The 19,592-nt window shown below is 43.0% G+C and overlaps 1 protein-coding gene across 1 annotated transcript; it reads left to right on the top strand.

Moving 5' to 3' along the window:
* Window positions 1-2,870: 2,870 nt before the first annotated feature.
* Window positions 2,871-13,466, top strand: CCDC137 (coiled-coil domain containing 137). The gene is made up of 6 exons (XM_083148778.1): window positions 2,871-3,081; window positions 7,900-8,045; window positions 9,317-9,566; window positions 10,988-11,070; window positions 11,933-12,012; window positions 13,127-13,466. Exons 1-6 carry the CDS (start codon window positions 3,008-3,010, stop codon window positions 13,319-13,321), a joined length of 828 nt encoding a protein of 275 aa, XP_083004904.1. The 5' UTR covers window positions 2,871-3,007; the 3' UTR covers window positions 13,322-13,466.
* Window positions 13,467-19,592: the final 6,126 nt, after the last annotated feature.

Here is a 19,592-nt window from a genome sequence, read left to right as displayed (position 1 = left end):
CACCTGCATAGTTGCTGTGGATCGTGCCGGTCTCCTGGATACATATATAATAAAATTAATCCTAGAATCATGTACACGTATCACAGACAATCCCATCAATTATATTACACACTCAAAGAAACTACATAAAAGGATATTGATCGTTAAGATTTATTAACAGAAAAAAGTTGAACACATTCCATGATGTTATCCCATATAGTAACGTGACTTCTGGTTTATGGAACACATTTGTGATGTTATTGTTATTCTATTATCCTTCTATTATTGTCTTGACATTTCAAAGAGACCTCATCACATTCATTATCCTTAATATTCAAATATATCAATCATATTAGGGTATCTCCAAAATGTAGATAAGATTAAAGTTCTCCAATCTCAGTACTTCCAAAGGTACCCAAACATGACTGCGATTTGTGGGTGCGACGCGATGCGTTCTCCTGCGCACATCATATTGCACAGTTCTCAACACATAAAATGTATTATTTTGCATCACTTTTTCATGAGGAATACATACTATTTAACAGTGCAACTCTTTTTATTTTATAGGTGACACAATTGTGTGTTCATTTGTTTAGCAATATATAGAACATGTTTTCAAGTATAGAGTGTAAGCTTGCGAGCAGGGCCCTCCTACCTCTTTGTCGGTTTGCTACTACCCAGTTTGTTTTATCACTGATTCCAATTATAAAGCTCAACGGAATCTGCTGCGCTATATAATAAACTGTAAATAAATAAATAAATAAATATGTAATAAATAATAGTCATGCAATTATTTGGCAATCAGTAACTTGTGGCTGAATAAAAAATGGACCAAAACAGATATAAAATAAAACAATGTCATTTAATTAGTTCTATTAATAATAAATTCCATTGTTTTATTTTATGTGTGCTTTAAACATATTTTTTGGGATGGTGTGCGTTCACAGGCACACCTGGGTGCCCATAGCTATGTTGATTGTACACGTTGGTTAATATTCTTTATCTAACCATTTTGCTTAATTAAAGTCTAACCGATTAAGGCCCATACAGACTGGACGATATTGGTCACAATATTGTTTAGAAAGGGCTTTCTGAATGGTATTGTAAACAATATCGTCCAGTGTGTAGGCTCCCTCGTTCAAGCATGTTTGGATGAGGGAGGACATCTTCAACAATGGGAATGCTGCAGCATGACCACCGCTCCCCCCGCCGTCAGCTCCGTCGTATGCGGCAACGGAAATTGTGTGTGCACTTGCTGGGTCCTGCCGACGCCGATATTTGCGTCGGCTTGGACCACATTCATTTAAATGTGCTACTTTACAATTAAAAATGCATATTTAGTCAATATACTGCTATTAAAATCTGACAATAATATTACATTTGACTATTATAGCACAGAATAGATTACAAAAACACACGTTATCATATTTTTAGGTCCCAAGACCTAGAATCTCATACACAACAGAGCCACACTGTCCTCTTTTAGTGACTCATACAAAGGAAGATAAATATGCCATAGTCGAGTGCACTGTAATAAATTCCCGCAACGCTAAATACATTAGTTCAGGCCGCATTGTCTTTCATTCTGAATCGTATTTCCATCTTTATGAACATCTTAATGTTCTCATCATCTATTTGCTTATCCAGGGCACTTAGAGCTCTCTCCCCTCCATCTTTATACAGTTCCAGCAGTTCCTCTGCATATGCAATCCACACACAGTTATGGCACCCACTCATACAGCAATGGGTGGGAGGAGGCGGAAGTGGTGGGCCATTAATAACCGGAGAGTCTGCGAGGGGGGATTCCCCTATCTGTAATGCGCTGCCGTTCACAAGGACAGTAGAGTTGTGGCTTTGGTTTTCCCCCTTTTCATCAGTGCTTCCTATGACATTGCCAGCAGAAGTTCCTTTTCTAGCACATACGACTGAAGAGGAGAAAGAGGGCAGTCTTCTAAGAATGGAATTCACTAGCTTCTGAAATAAATGACATAACAAACGACTTAAAAATATATAGAGTTAGCTATACAAATGTATGAGAATAATATAAAATAAAATAATAAATAAATAATAATAAAAATGACTATGGGCAGATAAACATTTGCAGATTCTCCCCCACGATTTACTCGGGCCGTGCAATAGAAATATGCTGATCGGGGTTGGAAGTCACAAACCCTTAAAACCCCTAGGCACACCTGTGTTTTCCCTGAGGCTCCCAGAAAACAGCCAGTTCAAGCGCTGTTTTCAGTCAACTTGCAGACAGCCAGCGATCAGAAAAAATGCTGGATTTTTATGCTGAATGCCTCACGCATGATCGGCTGGCATGCGGAGTCAATTAATAATCATCAGCACAGCGATCAGGACTTCATAACCATACCTCCCAACATGACCCTCTCCAGGAGGGACATGATTCTCTGTTTGTGGACTTCCTTCTATTTTTATAATTACTGTACCATCACCTGTATTAACAGGTTAATTGATAACAAAGGTGTTTCCATACTGATACCTCCCAACATGACTCTCTCCAGGAGGGACTGAATGCTCTATTCCTGGACTTTAATTTAGGATCACCATCACCTGTGGTGAAGCACCTTTCTTATCAATGACCCTGTATAAAACAGGTGATGGCAATCATGCATTAAGTCCAGAAACAGACCATTGTTTCCCTCCTGGAGAGGGTCATGTTGGGAGGTATGGAATAACCCCCTAAATCACGCTAAAATCACCACCTTAACATAAATAACAACACATCCTGTATAATTTTCTCTTCTGAGTCCCAGCATCGTACCATAGTAATACTGTATAATGTCCGGGATGGGGCATAAACCCCGGTTCCTCCTCCCTGTTATTGGAGAGCGGAAATGACCTGTAATACCCGTCTCCGCCAGAGACCGGGCATTTCATCGGTTACCAGCTTCAAAAATGGCTTCGCGTGACGGATTGTCGCGATGACGCATAATGCGGGAGCCGGACATCCAATGTGTACTGCAGCAGCTACATAGTGTACATATCATACCACGCACGTGTGAAGATGGGGAAGAAGCGGGGCATGAAACAGACGCCAGCTGTATCCCGTCCCGGTGCGGGCGCTGGGTATCTTCGCAGGTCTGTAGCTTATGCTGAGGGAGCGACATTTAAGTATTCTTTTAGGAGTTTATTTATTTACTAACAGGCGTTAAAGTATAAAACGCTAAAGGCAGTGAAAAACCAAGTACATGGTATTTCTCCATATGTACTAATGGATCTTCTGACCTGTTGCATACCTCCCAACGTGACCCATGCCAGGAGGGACAAATTACTCTGCTTCTGGGCTTTTTCCCTCAATGAATGATTGCCATCACCTGTGTTTAACAGGTTAACTAATAAGAAAGGTGTTTCCATACCCTCCAACATGGCCCATTCCATTAGGTACAAAATGCTCTGTTCCTGGACTTCCCTGCCAGTGACAGTTACAGAGGTGAGGCTGCAGCACAGTCCAATATTCAAAAAGGGGATCCACACCTTCTGCCACCTCAAACATCACTGTCCTGGACTCACTGGCAGTTGATGTGACCCCCCTCTTAGAGTATTGGACTGTGCTGGAGTCCAACCTCTGTAACTGCCACTGGCAGGGAAGTCCAGGAACAGAGCATTTTGTACCTAATGGAATGGGTCATGTTGTAGGGTATGCGTTTCTCCACAGGTGATGGCAATCATTAATTAAGAGGAAAGTGCAGGAGCTGAGCATTGTGTCCCTCCTGGAGAGGGTCATGTTGGGAGGTATGCTGTTGCGACGGACACGGTCCAGTACCACCCGAAAAGAATGCTTAATGCAGTATGTGTGCTCATTTGTGCTCAGTTTTCTATAAAATATCACAAAAATGGGCGATGTATTAAGACTGGTTAATGCTGCGCATACATATGTGAGATCAGATGCGATGTCCCAATGCATCAAGTGCAGCACCCAATGTCGCATGCCATCCTGCGATGGAGATCGGGTGCTGGAAGAGGGGTGGTGTGGGGCTGTGTAGGCGGGACCGGAGCTGGGGACCATAGTGGTGGATCTTTCAGGCGGCGGGACTTATCAGCAGCAGCAGTGACTTTGAAACACTGGGAATGCTCTCTGATTGGCTGAGAGCTATCTCTCAGCAGCCTCAGCCAATCAGAGGGCTGTCCAGTGTTTCAAAGTCATCTGCTGCAGCTGCCGAGTCCCGCCGCCTGAAAGCTCCACCATTCCGATCCCCGCTACACAGCCCCCATGCCTTCCCTGCTGCTGCGTCATCCCTCCGGTCCCCAGCATTAAGGTACCGGCTCCCCGCCAGCGTACCCATCCCGACCCTGCTCCCTGAACCCGCCGCTGATTGCATTCGAGCAATCGCATGTGGTTAAAAACCACATGCGATTGGTCATGCAATTCGATAAATATGTGCAGCTCATTATATCTATCGATGCGACATTCAACGGCGAGCCTGCGCATCGCATCGAATGTCAGCTTAAAAATGCATGCAATCATTCGATTTATCGGCCAGATGTGGTTGAAATTGAATGATTGCATTGGATATCTCACATATGTATGGGCAGCATTAGTGATAACATGGACATAAAGTGGAAGGTTATAACACACCAGCCAATCAGCTATGTTTGAAAAATAACAGTTCATTGGCTTGAGCGTTATCACCTTCTACATTATCTCTTCACCAGGCTTAATACATCTGCCCCGATATTGGCAGTGCGTCCAAAACGCACGACATGCCAGTAAACACTAAACAATATAGTTAATGATGTTACTGAGACCCTCTCCGAACAAGCAGTCACTGGGGTCGATCCTATTAGGTCCGAAGGGTGTGAGGTGCCATTTGGGTGCAGTTTTCATGCATTTAAACGCTGAAAACGTCATCCAAATTAAACCAATCTCGCACCCTTCGTTGGGCCGAATTACCTTAAAATTGTTCGCACTCCTATGAAGGTACGAGCGCTTTTAAGCAAATTCAGCCTGCCCTAAAGTGCTCCCAGCGCCGTGATTATTCGCACTCGCAAATCATCGGCACGGAATAGGATCGACCCCACTGGTTATCTTTTTATAGTTGACTGCATGTTCAGACAAATGGGGTTAACGATCTAAAGGAGCTTGCATCGATAATAACACTGCACATATCGTTCAGTGTGTACTCACTATATTGTTAATGATGCAAGTACGATGATATCTCTAATGATTCGTTATCATGCAAATCTGAAAGTGTGTACCCAGGAGAAAATGGGCAAAACAGCCCATGAGCACACACCCCCCCCCCTTTCCCCGAATGGCAAAGTATCATTTGATAAACTGTATAGATGTATATTAGAAGGCAATCTTGTGTAAAATAAATGCCCTTATAAAATTAGTGGTACAAGAAATTTGGTATACATATATATTTGGATAATACCCTGTTCTCACTGCAGGCAAATTCCCGGGTCTATCATGTCGACCTGGGTATTTGCCTTATAACACAGGTTTATCTCCAATGTGAACAGGTCACATACCCGGATCTGATATACGGGTAAAACCCTTCTTATTGCCCGTGTTTGAGATCCAGATGTGCAGACACGGGTTGACTCATTCACACTGCAGAAAAACCCGTGTTAAAAGGCAAATTACCGGGTAGAACTTCTTCACCTGGAAATTTGCCTTGCAGTGAGAACGGGGGTACGTCCAAAATGCAGGGAAAAGCGTTGTATTTCTCACTGGCACTGAGAACACGGTATAAGTTAAAAGCATTTTTGAAAACATTGCAAAAATTACTGAGCAAGCTTAAAACCTCTTGTCCCACTCATAAATCACCCCACTTTACACGCATTCCTGCATGAAAAAGCAACATATACTGCATAAAATCCTATTGCGCGAAGGAAAAAACAATCGCTTCTGTAATTTATGCAGCATACGTTGCTTTTTTCATACAGGAGAAAGACTATTGAATTGAACAGTCCCTCCCCCCCCCCACCCCACCCACCATGGGTTTTTTTCGCCCAGCAATTAGCCACAGTGTTTACCCTGCTAATGTTGCATAATCTAATAGGGCTCCAGAGCTACTTGGCTTTGCCCCCAATATGATGATGCGCAGAGTAAAAATAACTTTATTTTGTGAACGTGGAGGAGATGTATCATTCCTAACAAGTGAGCATAGCATCAGCTTCGGTACTTGTGTATTATCATGTCTCCCGTCGCATCGCACACCACTAATTAATGTATGCGATGGTCCCGATTTGAGTCTTTTCCCGGGATAAGTGTACAATTTTAATATCGCGTCGCATCGCATGCCATTACAATGGCATGCGATGCAACGTGATTTCAATGTTGAATGCCCCCCCAGACCCAATTTTTAATTGTATGCCCACCCTGATGGGTATTGACAATGTTAAATGCCCCCCCATTGTTAACACCATCCCACTATCAACACCAACCCGAAGCGTGGCGAGTGCAGCGTTACGCGTCCTCCGACCTTTTCATACCCCCGCTATCCATGTCGGTGTGGAGTTGATTTTATATAGTGTGGCGAGCGCAGCGAGCCACTGTGCCCGAAGCGTGGTGAGGGGATGCGCATTACTTCACAAGTATTACGCGTCCCCTCGCGGGGCTCACCACACTATATAAAATCAACTCCACGCCGACGTGGATAGTGGAGGTATGAAAAGGTCGGAGGATGCGTACCGCCGCCCCACGCGGTCTCGCTCGCCACGCTTCGAGTTAGCGTTGATAGTGGGGTGGCGTTAACAATGGGGGGGCATTTAACATTGTCATTACCCATCAGGGTGGGTGTACAATGTAAAATCGGGTCTGGGGGCCTGTACAATTAAATATCGGGTATAATCGCATCTCATCGCATGCGATCATATGGCATGCGATGCGATTTTGTGGTTGTACAATGCCCTGCGATGGAAATCGGGGGCGCCGTGATAATACACAAGTACCTCAGCTTCTACTAAGATTATTAAGTAAATTATTAGAAGAAGGTGCTATGGGAACCTTCTCCACTTCTTAAGCTGGGTACACACTATGCCAGTGGTTCCCAAACTGTGTGCCGTGGTGCCTTGCAGGGGTGCCCTGGATTGGTGGTCCATTATCAAATTTAAGTTGTTTATGGCCAAAGTAATAGCCAAATTGTGGACAAACAGAGGTGAATCCTGATAATTTCCACATAACTGACCCTAAGGATGAACTATAAACACAATTGTATTAACTTAATATACTTTTCTGACTTTCTTAATGAGAAAATTTTGGTCTGGGGTGCCATGAAAAACTTTCTGATACCCGGGGTGCCGTTATTCCACAAAGTTTGGGACCCCCTGCACTATGCGATAAAGGCAAACGATAACGCGCGATAATGATATTGTTGTATATTGTTCAGTGTTTGCCCTCTGTATTGTTAACGATGTGCCCTCCTGTGAGTTGTTAGTGACAACCCTTGCCGTCTTACTATGCCATCAAATCTGACTGAATGTTTGGCAGAGGACCTGGTGACCTTGAACTATGGCCCTTATTCAGATCTGATCGCAGTACAAATTTGTTTTCAAAATGGGCAAAACCATGTGCACTGCAAGTGGGACAGATGTAACATGGCCTATATCGTTAACAATCGGATTAATCATTCACATTGGTTTTGCTGCATATCGCAAAGTGTGTACAGGGCATTAGAATCTTTGCTAAATCCCTCCCCTCCCCAAATAGATTATCTGTACCTCTTTCATCAGCCCCACTTCTCCTGGTTCTGACTCCATTTTCTTTATATGTTAAGAGACGTTATTCCAAATTTCTTTTGAACTTTTTAAAATTAAGCCATATATATCCCTTTTATTTTTTTTTATTTTTTTTTAACAGTCATTTGGTATCAATTTGTAAAATAGCTCCTGGCATTCCTTATAATACACAGCATAGCAGTGATTATATTTATTTAAAATATTTAATTTCAGGCCTGAAAAGAAGATGACAAATTCAACCCCAAAAGACTTGGATAGGCAAGAAATCCCCTTCAAGCTCCGTGAAATCATGAGGAGTAGGATGGATATGAATAAACCAAGGAAGAAGAAGAGGAAGCAGCAGCAGCAGAGGATGCCAGGTGAGGTGGGTTGTGTTTTGCAAAAGTGCTTGCTCACACTAAACTTCTTTTTTTTTTCTTAATTGAAAACCTTTTTTTCTACATGGTGGGGCACCTTTGTGACCGTAAATAATGTACTGTAAATTCTTGTGTTGCTGCGAGGGCTATTTAGATATTTAAAATGTGCGGATTTTTTGGAATTTTAGTTCAGTGCATCATTTGTGACTGGATTACAGGCTGGGGTAGGTCACGATTTATTGACATAGAAGTAGGTTTGAAAAATTGTAATTTTCTATAAATATAATAGCTTGTTCAATTTTATATATTATCAATATTTTGTTCAATTACCTTTTAATATTTTGCCTGCTCCCTTGTGTTATGGTGTTTACATATCCCGTAGCTGGTTTGTGAACGAAACCAACGTTTATGAGCATCAGGCTCCGATTCGACCAATAACCTGCAAGTTTCCAAAGGTACCTTGCTGCTAATTAAATCTACCCCATGAACTAATTTTATTTCTAAATTTGATTGGCACCAATAAAGCCTTTGAAGTATCAAAGCCCATACACTCTATACGATTTGCCGCTCCACCAATATCGTTAACGTTATCGGCTGTACTGTGACACTAACGACTCGCAGTCACTAGGACCCCGCAAACATGCAGTTATTGACAATATCGTCAGATTTGACTGCATGCTCAGATGATCGGGATTATCATTAACAATTTGCGGGAGCGCACATTGTTAACAATATAGTGACTACACACTGAACGATATTCACAATGATATTATAAACATGCATATCATTAACTAAAATTATATAGTGTTTACCCGCTATTACAGTTGCCCAGTTAGGGTCACTCCTTAGGAAATGCCAGTCGATACTTAAAATCCAATGCATCATTCTTTCTAAAGAGGATGATTTGGCCATAGGAACCAATGAGATTCTAGGAGGAACATTTACTAAGATGGGCGTTCTATTTCAGATGGGATGTTGCTACAGGCAATTATTCAGATACTATCTATTGTTTTCTAGAAGGTGCTAAATAAATAAGTAGATTCTGATTGGTTGCCCATAGCAACAAGCCATGTGAAATAGAATTCCCACTGTAGTAATTTCCCCCTAGCTATCTTTATCTAGTAAATCCTATGAAATTATATTTATATGTTGACTGATTGCTGTGGGCTACCTCTCAATTTGTCGTCTTTAGACTGTATGACGTATTGGCTTCAATTTATTTTGTTTCGGGAAGAAAAAGTGTTTTTCATTCATGGTTTATTTTAAATGTTCAGCACCAAAACAAGGGCCACACAATGAAGAGTTGCAGACAGACATTCAGGTCCCCAAGTTCAAGAGAAGGAAACGTGAATCAGATGGTGCCTATATTCACCGAATGAACCAAGAAACTCAGCATGTCATATTCCTCAGCAAGAACCAGCCAGACCGTGTCCCAGAGAAGGTTGTGGATGAGAAAGGGGAGGTCATTATGGAGGAGGATACCAAGGAGCAGGGCACAAAGACGTCTAAGAAGAAGAAGAAGGCGTATGTTTCCCTGAACAGGGATTTTGTTTTTCTATAAATTCATATATTGATCAGAAAGTTAAATAGAAGACAGCTTGAAATGTAGAGGATATGTTCATATTGTCCACAGCAACTAGGTCGACATGGGTTTAGGTTGACAGGTCATTAACTCGACACAAGCATTAGGTCGACATGGGGGTTTTCCCTGTATTTTGAGCCGGCATGTGCCGACAGGCGGTATTTCATGCCCTACCATCCACTAGGGCGTGGTGAGAGAATAAAATAGTGTGCTGAGCATAGTGAGTCACCATGCCCGAAGCATTGCGAGCGATGCAAGGGGACGTGGTGCACTTGACAGTGTCCATGTCGACTGTGTCGACATTCGGGTACAAAAACACCACGTCGACATAATGCTTGTGTCGACCTAATGTCCTGTAGACCTAGTTGCTGTGGCCAACAGATCCACACCCGTCTCAAGAATGTCTGTTTTCTAGTGAATGGGCTAGCTGCATACTGTAGCTGGTATCTGGGTGGCTCTCAGACAATGTCAAAGTCGACATGATAATGGTCAACGTGGCAATATTCAACACATCCAAAATTTCGACATGAAAATTTCGACGTGGTTTTTTTTTTTTTTTTTTTTGTGGGGGACTTTTTCATGGTTTATCGTCCACATGGACTCCGATTTAGAACAGTAAAGTGTGCACCAACGCATAGCGAGCTACACTGATTGGTGCTTTACCTGCTCAGTTGTCGACATTGACGGAGGACCTTTGCTTGTGTCCACATATTGTCAATGTATGTATGTATGTATGTATGTATGTATGTTGACCTTTGCACGCTGACCTATTGACTGCCTGCCTAAACATTGTCTGTGAGCTAATCTTCACCCACTGTAGCTCAGGGGTTAAGTGTACTCTTTGCAAAGCCTGGTAGCCATTAGTTAGTGATCCTGTATGGGGGGGGGGGGGTCTGGATAGCAGGGAGTGTTGGAATTGGTAATAATTGTCGGTACTCGTGTAGTTTCACGGCGCCCAATATATTGGACGATTTATCGGATGCGATATCGGCCGATATATCGATGCGATCCAAAGCGTGTTTTTTTGGGGCTAAGTGGCGCCACACTATATAAAATCAACTCCATGCGTAGTGGATAGTGGGGTTATGAACAGGTAAAAAATCACATAGGATCGCATCGATATACTGGCCGATATTGCATCCGATATATCGGGCCCCGTGAAACAAGTACCTAATTGTCTGTAACTATTTTATTCTTTTGTAAATATTATAGATGTAACTATTGTCTTGATACATATCAATTTTTATATTTATCCTTTTTAATGTAGTGTATTACTGTATGTCACTTTTCTTGTTGGTCTTTAATGACTACATTATAGTAATGTGTATATAGTGATACTAATATAAATGTTCTTGTTTTATAGTTATGACCAAAGACGGTTAGATAAGGTTTTGAAGAAGAAAGAGGAAAAAATAGTAACTCGTTTAGAAGAAGACTTCTTAAAAGGTGAAGTTCATAAGTGTGGTGTGTGTGTGTGTGTGTGTGTGTGTGTGTGCACCTTAACCCTTTGAGTGGCAAGTGAATTTGTCAAAATAGGTGTTAAAATAACCAAGCAAACCTTTTTTTATTCTATTATTAGTATAGGACGTAAAAAAAAATTGTATTAAAAATTATATATATTTGTATTTATATAAAAAATGTGAGAGACGCTGGCACTTTTTGCTGATATTTTAAACATCTCTCACGGATAAGTTGTCACTTAAAGGGTTAATATCATAATACGTAAGGAATAGCTGTTACTGAAAAATACATAAACCCGTAGCAACCGCTGTGGTGGAATTTGGCACTTTACCTCCGGCATCAACAGTTAAAACACAAAAAAAACAAACAAAACCTGACAGCTGTAAGAAGAAGTGAAGATGACGGTGAATAAATTCACATAGTCTAAACATAGATACAGAACACCTTAAATATTCTGCTCGTGACATCGTAAACTGCTGCCTGTGCCATTGTACTCTGCTGAAAATCGCATCACAGTAACAAAGGAGGCTGTATTTATTGAAATACAAATTGTATCTGAGGTTGAAATAAGAATGTTACTTTCCAAATAATTACCATATATACTCGAGCATAAGCCTAGTTTTTCAGAACATTTTTTATGCTGAAAAAGCCCCCCTCGGCTTATACTCGAGTGAGGGTCCCTCTTGAGTCAATAAGTTTTCCTAGTTTTTTTGTTGTAAAATTAGGTGCCTCGGCTTATATTCTGGTCGACTTATACTCGAGTATATACGGTAGGTTACATTTAGTTTTCCTTATTTTATCTAAAGTCCGTTCTACAGAGTGACATATCTCCTTCTTCCTTGCACAGATACTGTGATGTTTGGGGAAGTAGCAATGCAGCCACCATCGCTGACCGTTAAGCCTAGGAAAAGTGTGGCTGTAACTAAGGTAAAGAGTTTGCCAATGTGAAGTAGTGTGGGACCTGCATCTTTTTTGTTTAATGTATTTGAAGTCTCCTTTTTTATTACAAGCAAAAGTTCATGATAATCGATCATTCATCTACAGGATGTAATCTTCTAATTAGATCATTGTTTGTCTCATTCACCATAGCAGCATGATTACTGTTGGGGCACAGCTGACACAATAGCAAGTCATTATTTAATACAGAGGTTCCCAAACTTTTTGAATGACGGCACCCCAAAACATCAGAATTTTTTTTTTTTTGCGGCACCCTTAGGCTAAAAGTTTCTCATTGACAAATTCAGAAACAAATATTAAGTTAAATTTGTGTTTTATATCTCCTCCTTATTGTAAGTTATGTGATAGTGGACAGGATTCTCTTCTGTTTGTGCACAATTTGACAATTATATTGGACATAAATAACTTGAATTGGTCCTGGACCACCAAACCAGGGCACCCACTGCAAGTCCCCCAAGGCACCCCAGGGTGCCATGGCACACCGTTTGGGAACCACTGCCCTAATGTAATAAGTTAGGAATCCAGCCATATCTCTATTAGGCTGTAATAAGAGGTCTCCTGGTATAGGGATATATATAGAACTGTTTTTTTTCCCCGGCGTCCTGGCTATCTGAAGGACAGGGTATTAACTGACCCCTACAGCTTTGAGTAAGTGTGCACATAATTCATAGATTATAATATACAGCTTAGTTCTAGATATTAAATACACTGTAACTGCTTTTAATTGTATTTTGTTAGTGGCTGAAATTCTGCCCCCCCCCCCTCAAAACAAGTTGTTTAAAATCTGTACATATTAGACAATTGTATCTTTATTAGTTCCATTTCCAGCTGTGATATCTGTCTCTGTATGAATAGTCTGGTAACTCTCCTGTGCCTGTTGCCCTCTGTTTTAGTTTTGCATTTGTTTGCAGTTCCAAAGCATTGTTTACCCCACCTGCCTTGAGGTGGTTGGCAAAGCTAGCAGGGCGTACTCTGTAATAGCAGATAAATAAATATACTGTTGCCTGAAGACGTAACTTAAAAGTAGGAATCCTTCATGATATATTTGCAGCATTTAGATTAATTTTTTCATTCTTCTCTGTAGCCAGGAGAGAAAAAGCTTCTCCTGAAAAAGTTTTTTGATAAAGCGAGCAGCCCATCCAACGTCCCTCCTATATCCTTGGCCAGAAAGAAAGTGTTAGAGGATGAGCGTGAGCGAGTGATACAGGCTTACCGGGACCTAAAGAAGAAAAGAATGGAGCCAGCCACAGACTTAAAACTGTCCAAACACCATACATGAGGACACATACAGTATATTTAGTGCGGACTGTGTAACATGCGATAAACATGAAGCCTAAGACGGTGCTCTAAATTGGTTCACACGCTTAACTATTGATTAATTTTAAATGTACAAGTTATATCTATAAAACATCTGTGTGGTGTCATTTTTGATTTGTGGATATGTTTAAATATCAACCTTAATTGTGACCTAATAACTCAGGTCTCAGGTACTGCTGGATACGCCCCTGACGGGAGGCTCAATGTTGTGGTCTGTGGAGATTGGCGTTGTTACAGTCAGGGAATGGAGCCCCAGCCCCCAGGGTGCCAGCTTGGTATGGTTGCCACACCACACCCACTCTATCTCCATGGTTGCCTGGCACTCTACTCAGCCGCAAGAACGGTGTAATGGTTGGGCAAGCCCTGCACATGACCATACGTCTCTCTACTCCTTCATCACAACAGCGCCTCTTATGTGCGTGGGAAAGCTGCTCCCGTCTGACGCCCCTGACTCTGGAGTATGTACACAACAGATTCCTAGCTATATTGTAGGTATTCACTGTATCAAATCCGTAAAATGGAGTCAACGGCTCATATGTGGAATACCAGGAGACCTCTTAGGACAGCCTAATAGAGATATGGATGGATTCCTAACTTATTACATTAGGGCAGTGGTTCCCAAACTGTGTGCCAAGGCTCCCTGGGGTGCCTCAGGACACTTGCAGGGGTGCCTTGGGTTGGTGGACCAGGATCAATTTATATTATTTATGGTCAATGTACCAGGCAAAACCAGTGCTTGTGGTTGCCAATCATAATATATGTGGACAAACAGAAGCAAACCCTGTCCCTCACCAGGTAAATGTGACATATACACACAATGCACTTAATTTAATATATTTTTTTTCTGAATTTCTCGATAAGCATTTGGCCTAGTGGTGCCCTGAAAATATTTTGATGCTCTAGGGCAGTGGTTCCCAAACCTTTTTGAACCACGGCGCCCTAAATTATCAGAATATATTTCATGGCACTCCTAGGTCAAAAGCTTCTTTTTGATACATCTTGGAAAAATATTAAGTAAAGTGTTTTATATGCCATCTTTAGGATCAGTTATGTAGTCAGGAACCATATGAACTTTTGTTTGCCCATCAATTTCAAGATTGGCGGCCACCAACTCTGGTTTTGCCTATTGCTTTGCCCATAACTATTATGAATTTGTCCTAGACCACCAATCCAAGGCACCCCTGCAAGTGTCCCGAGGCACCCCAGGGTGCCTAGGCACACAGTTTGGGAACCACTGCTCTAGGGTGCAGTGATTCAAAAAAGTTTGGGAACAACTGCATTAGGGAATACATGTTCCCTCTTAATATCAGTTAATTTATTCTTTACATACAGTTTTAAAGACAGTTATTTATTAGATGAGATTGTCCTGCTGTCTGTATCTGTGTTGAGTGTAGTTACAATTCAGATGTGTGATTTATTTTGAGTTTATTCGCTACAATTATGTTTGTCAGCTTTGGTTGATACATTTTGTTGCTTCAGACTAATAATAGGGGGAAATATAAACTGTTGATTTTCTTATGGGTTGCATACGCGGTAAGATGTCCTTGCTATTAGATTTAAGATTCGATTGCTATGCAATCTTTGCTAACTCTGTACTATTTACATACAATTCAGGCAATTGGACAGATAACCGTATAGACTGTTGATTAGAAGCAAAGCTGTGTGGAGAAGGTAATAGTAGATGGGGCAGCCAATGCACAATAAAATGTAAAGGCCCCCATACACTATGCGATTTTCGGCCGATTTCACCCGATGTCGGCACTTTGGGCCGATAAATCGGGTGAAATCGGCCGAAAATTGCATGTGTTTGACATCTGATCTGATGCGTGGGCCCGTGCGCATCAGATCTGATCAGGTGGTTGGACCTGCCGAACATAAGATATATCGGCATCTGACCCATCATGGGTGCTTTTGCACCCATGATATTCAGATCCGATATATCTATATGTTTGTATCCTCCTCCCACCCCCCCCGCAGTATGGCTACATCACTGGAAACCGCCGCAGCGTCCTGTCAGGCTGTCACTGAAATGACCGTCGCCGCTCCCTCTGCTGTGCACCTGACCCGCGGCATCCTGTCAGGCTGTCAATAAAATGACCGGCGCCGCTCCCTCCGCTGGTGCACAGTGGAGGGAGCGGCGCCGGTCATTTCAGTGACAGCCTGACAGGACGCTGCGGCGGCTTCCGGTGATGTAGCCGTGACACTGCTGCTGCGTCCTCCGCTCCCGCACGCACTGACAGCGGCTGTAAAGTCAGTGGCAGCGCGGCCTGAGAAACACCCCCCTCCCCTCCTGGAGGTTAGAAGCCGCTGCACAGTGAAGCAGGTTCCACTCTTCCTCCTCCTGGTCAGCGGGCCGGATTACTGCAGCCAGTTACCGTGGAGCGGGGCGGAGGTCAGGGGAGAGCGGACACCTGGGGGGAACGCAGCCCCGGAGTGCAGCGCAGGCAGCTGTGAGAGGGGCAGCCGGGAAGTGGGGGGACTGTGGGGGCGGCATCGCAGAGCTTTGATTCCTGGCTCCCCACTATCCATGGGAGATTACTGGGAATGTGAGCCAGGGGCGACCCGGAGAGAGGGATGTAGGGAGAGAGGCAGCATCCTGGGGGAGAGGAAACCCAGGGAGAGGAGTGAGATGGGACATCAGGAGAAGGGGTAGCTTTGGGGCAGAAGAAGACAGGGTGATGGGGTAGGAAAAGGAGGAACATGGGGCAGGGGGATGGGGTTATTAATATATTATTAAATAAAATAAATAAATAGAAACCGGCTCCAGGTCTCCTGGCACAGGGGACGTGGACTCGCAGGGACAGCTTAAGGCCCCCATACACTAGCCGATTTTGGTCAGATTTCAGCCAGATCAGTCGGATCTGGCCGAAATCGGACCAAAATCGGCTAGTTTTGATGTCCCCTCAGATCCGATGCGCGGTCCCGTGCGCATCGGATCTGCGTCGGGTGGTCGGACCTGCTGCACGTCCGACCACCCGACTTGGGACCTAGTGGGGCGGCGCTGCTGCGGTAGAGGGAGCAGGGGGGGCTGGGGACGCTGCGGGGGACACAAGCGGCATAGAGCCGGGCAGGGGGAGCCGGCGGGAGCTGTCAGTGTTGAATAAAAAAAAAAGCCCATACAATGCATGGGCGGCCTGTGATTGGCTGAGCGCTCTCTCAGCCAGTCAGCAATTGGCTGAGAGAGCGCTCAGCAGCCAATCACAGGCCGCCCATGCATTGTATGGGCTTTTTTTTTTTATTCAACACTGACAGCTCCCGCCGGCTCCCCCTGCCCGGCTCTATGCCGCTTGTGTCCCCCGCAGCGTCCGACTCAGACGCTGTCCCCCACAGCGGGGCACACAAACGCTGTCCCCAGCAGTGGGGGACACAGACGCTGTCCCCCGCAGCGTCCTCAGCAGCGGGGCACACAAACGCTGTCCCCAGCAGCGGGGGACACAGACGCTGTCCCCCGCAGCGTCCTCAGCAGCGGGGCACACAAACGCTGTCCCCAGCAGCGGGGCACACAGACGCTGTCCCCCGCAGTGTCCCCAGCCCCCCTGCTCCCACCTAAGTAGCCCCCCCCTGCTCCCCGGGTTTTTTACATGTGATAAATCGAGACGATTTATCACATGTAAAAAATGGCACATCAAGTGCCAATCTAATCAAGCTCCCCCGGGGAGCAGCCGGGGAAGCTCAGGGGGAAGTCGGGGGCGACTTGTCCTAAGGACAAGTCGCCCTAGTGTATGGGGGCCTTTAGGATCAGGGACTCCCGCTGATGGATCAGGGCAGCTAGGCCTTGTGGCTTTGTAAACCACATGACACTGTGCATCATATAAATCACATGTGATTTATCTGACGCAAATTGGATGTAAAAAATGGCACATCAAGTGTCAAATTGTATATAGGCCTCCTGCAAAGCTACTAGGGAAGTTCAACGGAAATCAGATCCAATTTACAGGTCAGATAAATCTTACTAGTGTATGGGAGCCTTTACACAGTAATTCTTAACCCGGTTTGTCAAAAGTCTATAACTTAATAGGTAGGAAGCTGCGTCTCACAGCTAGTGAATCAATAAAAAAAAAAGTCTATACACCACAATACACTTATGTACGTATGCCCGGATAATATCCCTTTGTAACGAATACTATTAAAAAAGAATGTCTGTTTTAATATTGAATTTTGTCATAATTAAATTGCTATGGTTCGCCACATTGTATTTTTCTTCTGAATAATAATAATAATGCCAAAAACCCATAATAATAACTGACTTTTTTTTTATGATGGTATTCCTTAAAAACGGATATTATCTGGACATACAAGTGTATTCTGGTGTATGTTTTTGCTTTATACTTTTTTAGATTCATTAGCTGTGATACACAGCTTCCTGCCTATTAATAAATAGTTATCAAGTTTTGACAAACCATGTTGGCAATTTCTGTGTAATATATTTAAGTGCGCATTGGCAGTCCCTTCTCAGCACATCTTTTTCTTTCAATCAATTGCTTCTCCTTTTCAACTCACAAAGTTGTTTGCAAGCTGCGGCTGTCTAGTGACTCGTCCTTTTCTTTTTATCCCTCATTACAAATATTATTTTTGTTAATCAGCTAAGAGCTAATTTTTTCCTCTCCCCTGTAAAATTTGTGCCTAGCTGTGCATAAGAATTTATGCATTTCATTTAAACACATAAAAACAAAAGAGAATGCATTATTAAGTAGTTTTTCCAGGTGACTGCATACATGTCTCTAAGGGCAGTATTCAATGACTATTTTCGCATGTGCAGAGCCCTCCCTGTCGACATACTCAGCACCGCAGCGGCTCGCTGCCCTTGACGGTGAATTTTAAACCCCCCCTCGGAGAGCTGGCAGGGGACACTGTGGTAGGGAGCCTCTGCACTTCTCCCCCTCGTGCATATGTAATGAGCGGGAGCAGTGAATATGTAATGAGCGGCTCTTGGCCTCCTGCTAGCTGTTATGTGTAAAGAAAAAAAATAAAATATATATTCATGTGCAGCACGCACACGAATAAAAAGAGCATGCCCTTCCCAGGAAAAAAATACTGATTTTTTTTACACCAGATTAAAAAAAAAAACCCAAAAACCTACATTTTAAAAGATAACATTCCAGTTCAACTTAAAAAGATGGCGATTGCTACATGGTGAAGCACAGCGAAAATCATCCTAACATTGAATACACTCACGGTGAATCACAGTGAAAAACCACAGCGAATTGCACGACTGTCAGACGGCGAATTGTCCGTCATTCACTGGTCCGTCGGCGAATAGGGCAAATCAGTTTTTCAGTAAAAATATTCGCCTTACAGCATGAAAAAAGCACACATTCGCCATAGAACATGGTGAATCCGCGTCATTGAATACTTCCCTAAGTTGGTTTAGTATTAGCATTCCCCCTGCTTTACAGCGTCTGCTGGGATATTATTAATGTCTGGTGCTTTCACATCACTGAACTTTTTAATTGATTTCTAATTTTGTCAGCATTTGGGGGTTATCTGTTAAACACTACTATATTGAAGGTTATTGCTTTCTAGTAAGTCAAGATCAAAGTTTTCAGGCCTGGGGCAATTAACTACGTGGTCAAAAGATTCCTGCATATGTGAATCTTATTTTATAGCCAGCCATATGCCCAGATAAATAGGGATGTATGGTTTTTATGGCAAAGAAACTGTAATACCCAGATACGTAACCAATGGTAGCATAACTCTCAAAGACCACAGCAAAAACTAGTGCCCTTGGTGAAGAAATAAGATAATAAATCAATCTCTTATTAGGGGTAATTCAGAAGATCAATGCAGTATAAGAAAAGGGACAGCAATTCAGCCTTTTTTTTGGATCATGTTCAGTATATATAACTTGTTATACAGTATAAAGTAAAATCATTCTAAATTAATTTTAATTATTTTAAGTGTACATTGAAAGTAATACACATTGACTGACTGTGCCAGTGTGGGACAAACTTTTGTTCACTATGTTGGCAGAACAGCCTGGTACAAGAACCAGGGAGTGACAAGACAATGCACTCAACCTTCCAGGCCCATGGCAAGAAGGAAAACAGTCCTCCATATAGGCAAACAAATGTTGGTGTCCAAGGGCTCAAAAGGAGATGACTGAAAAGCCCTAAGAACCAAAGATAACTTCCATGGAGGTACAAATATACTGTAGGTTGCAAATGGAGGGTGCTCTAAAAGAAAATCTGTACATTGGGCACCAGCACAATCTGCCCCTGGAAGAGAGCAGAAAT

Source organism: Crinia signifera, chromosome 6 (assembly GCF_055691185.1).
Source record: "Crinia signifera chromosome 6, ASM5569118v1, whole genome shotgun sequence".
NCBI lineage: Eukaryota > Metazoa > Chordata > Amphibia > Anura > Myobatrachidae > Crinia > Crinia signifera.
This window is presented reverse-complemented; position numbering and strand designations above follow the sequence as displayed.

Coding starts and splice junctions, on each gene's coding strand:
- CCDC137 (XM_083148778.1), top strand. CDS start 3,008: ATGGGGAAGAAGCGGGGCATGAAACAGACGCCAGCTGTATCCCGTCCC. Junction 8,046..9,316: donor GCAGCAGCAGAGGATGCCAG/GTGAGGTGGGTT, acceptor TTAAATGTTCAG/CACCAAAACAAGGGCCACAC. Junction 11,071..11,932: donor AGAAGAAGACTTCTTAAAAG/GTGAAGTTCATA, acceptor TTCCTTGCACAG/ATACTGTGATGTTTGGGGAA.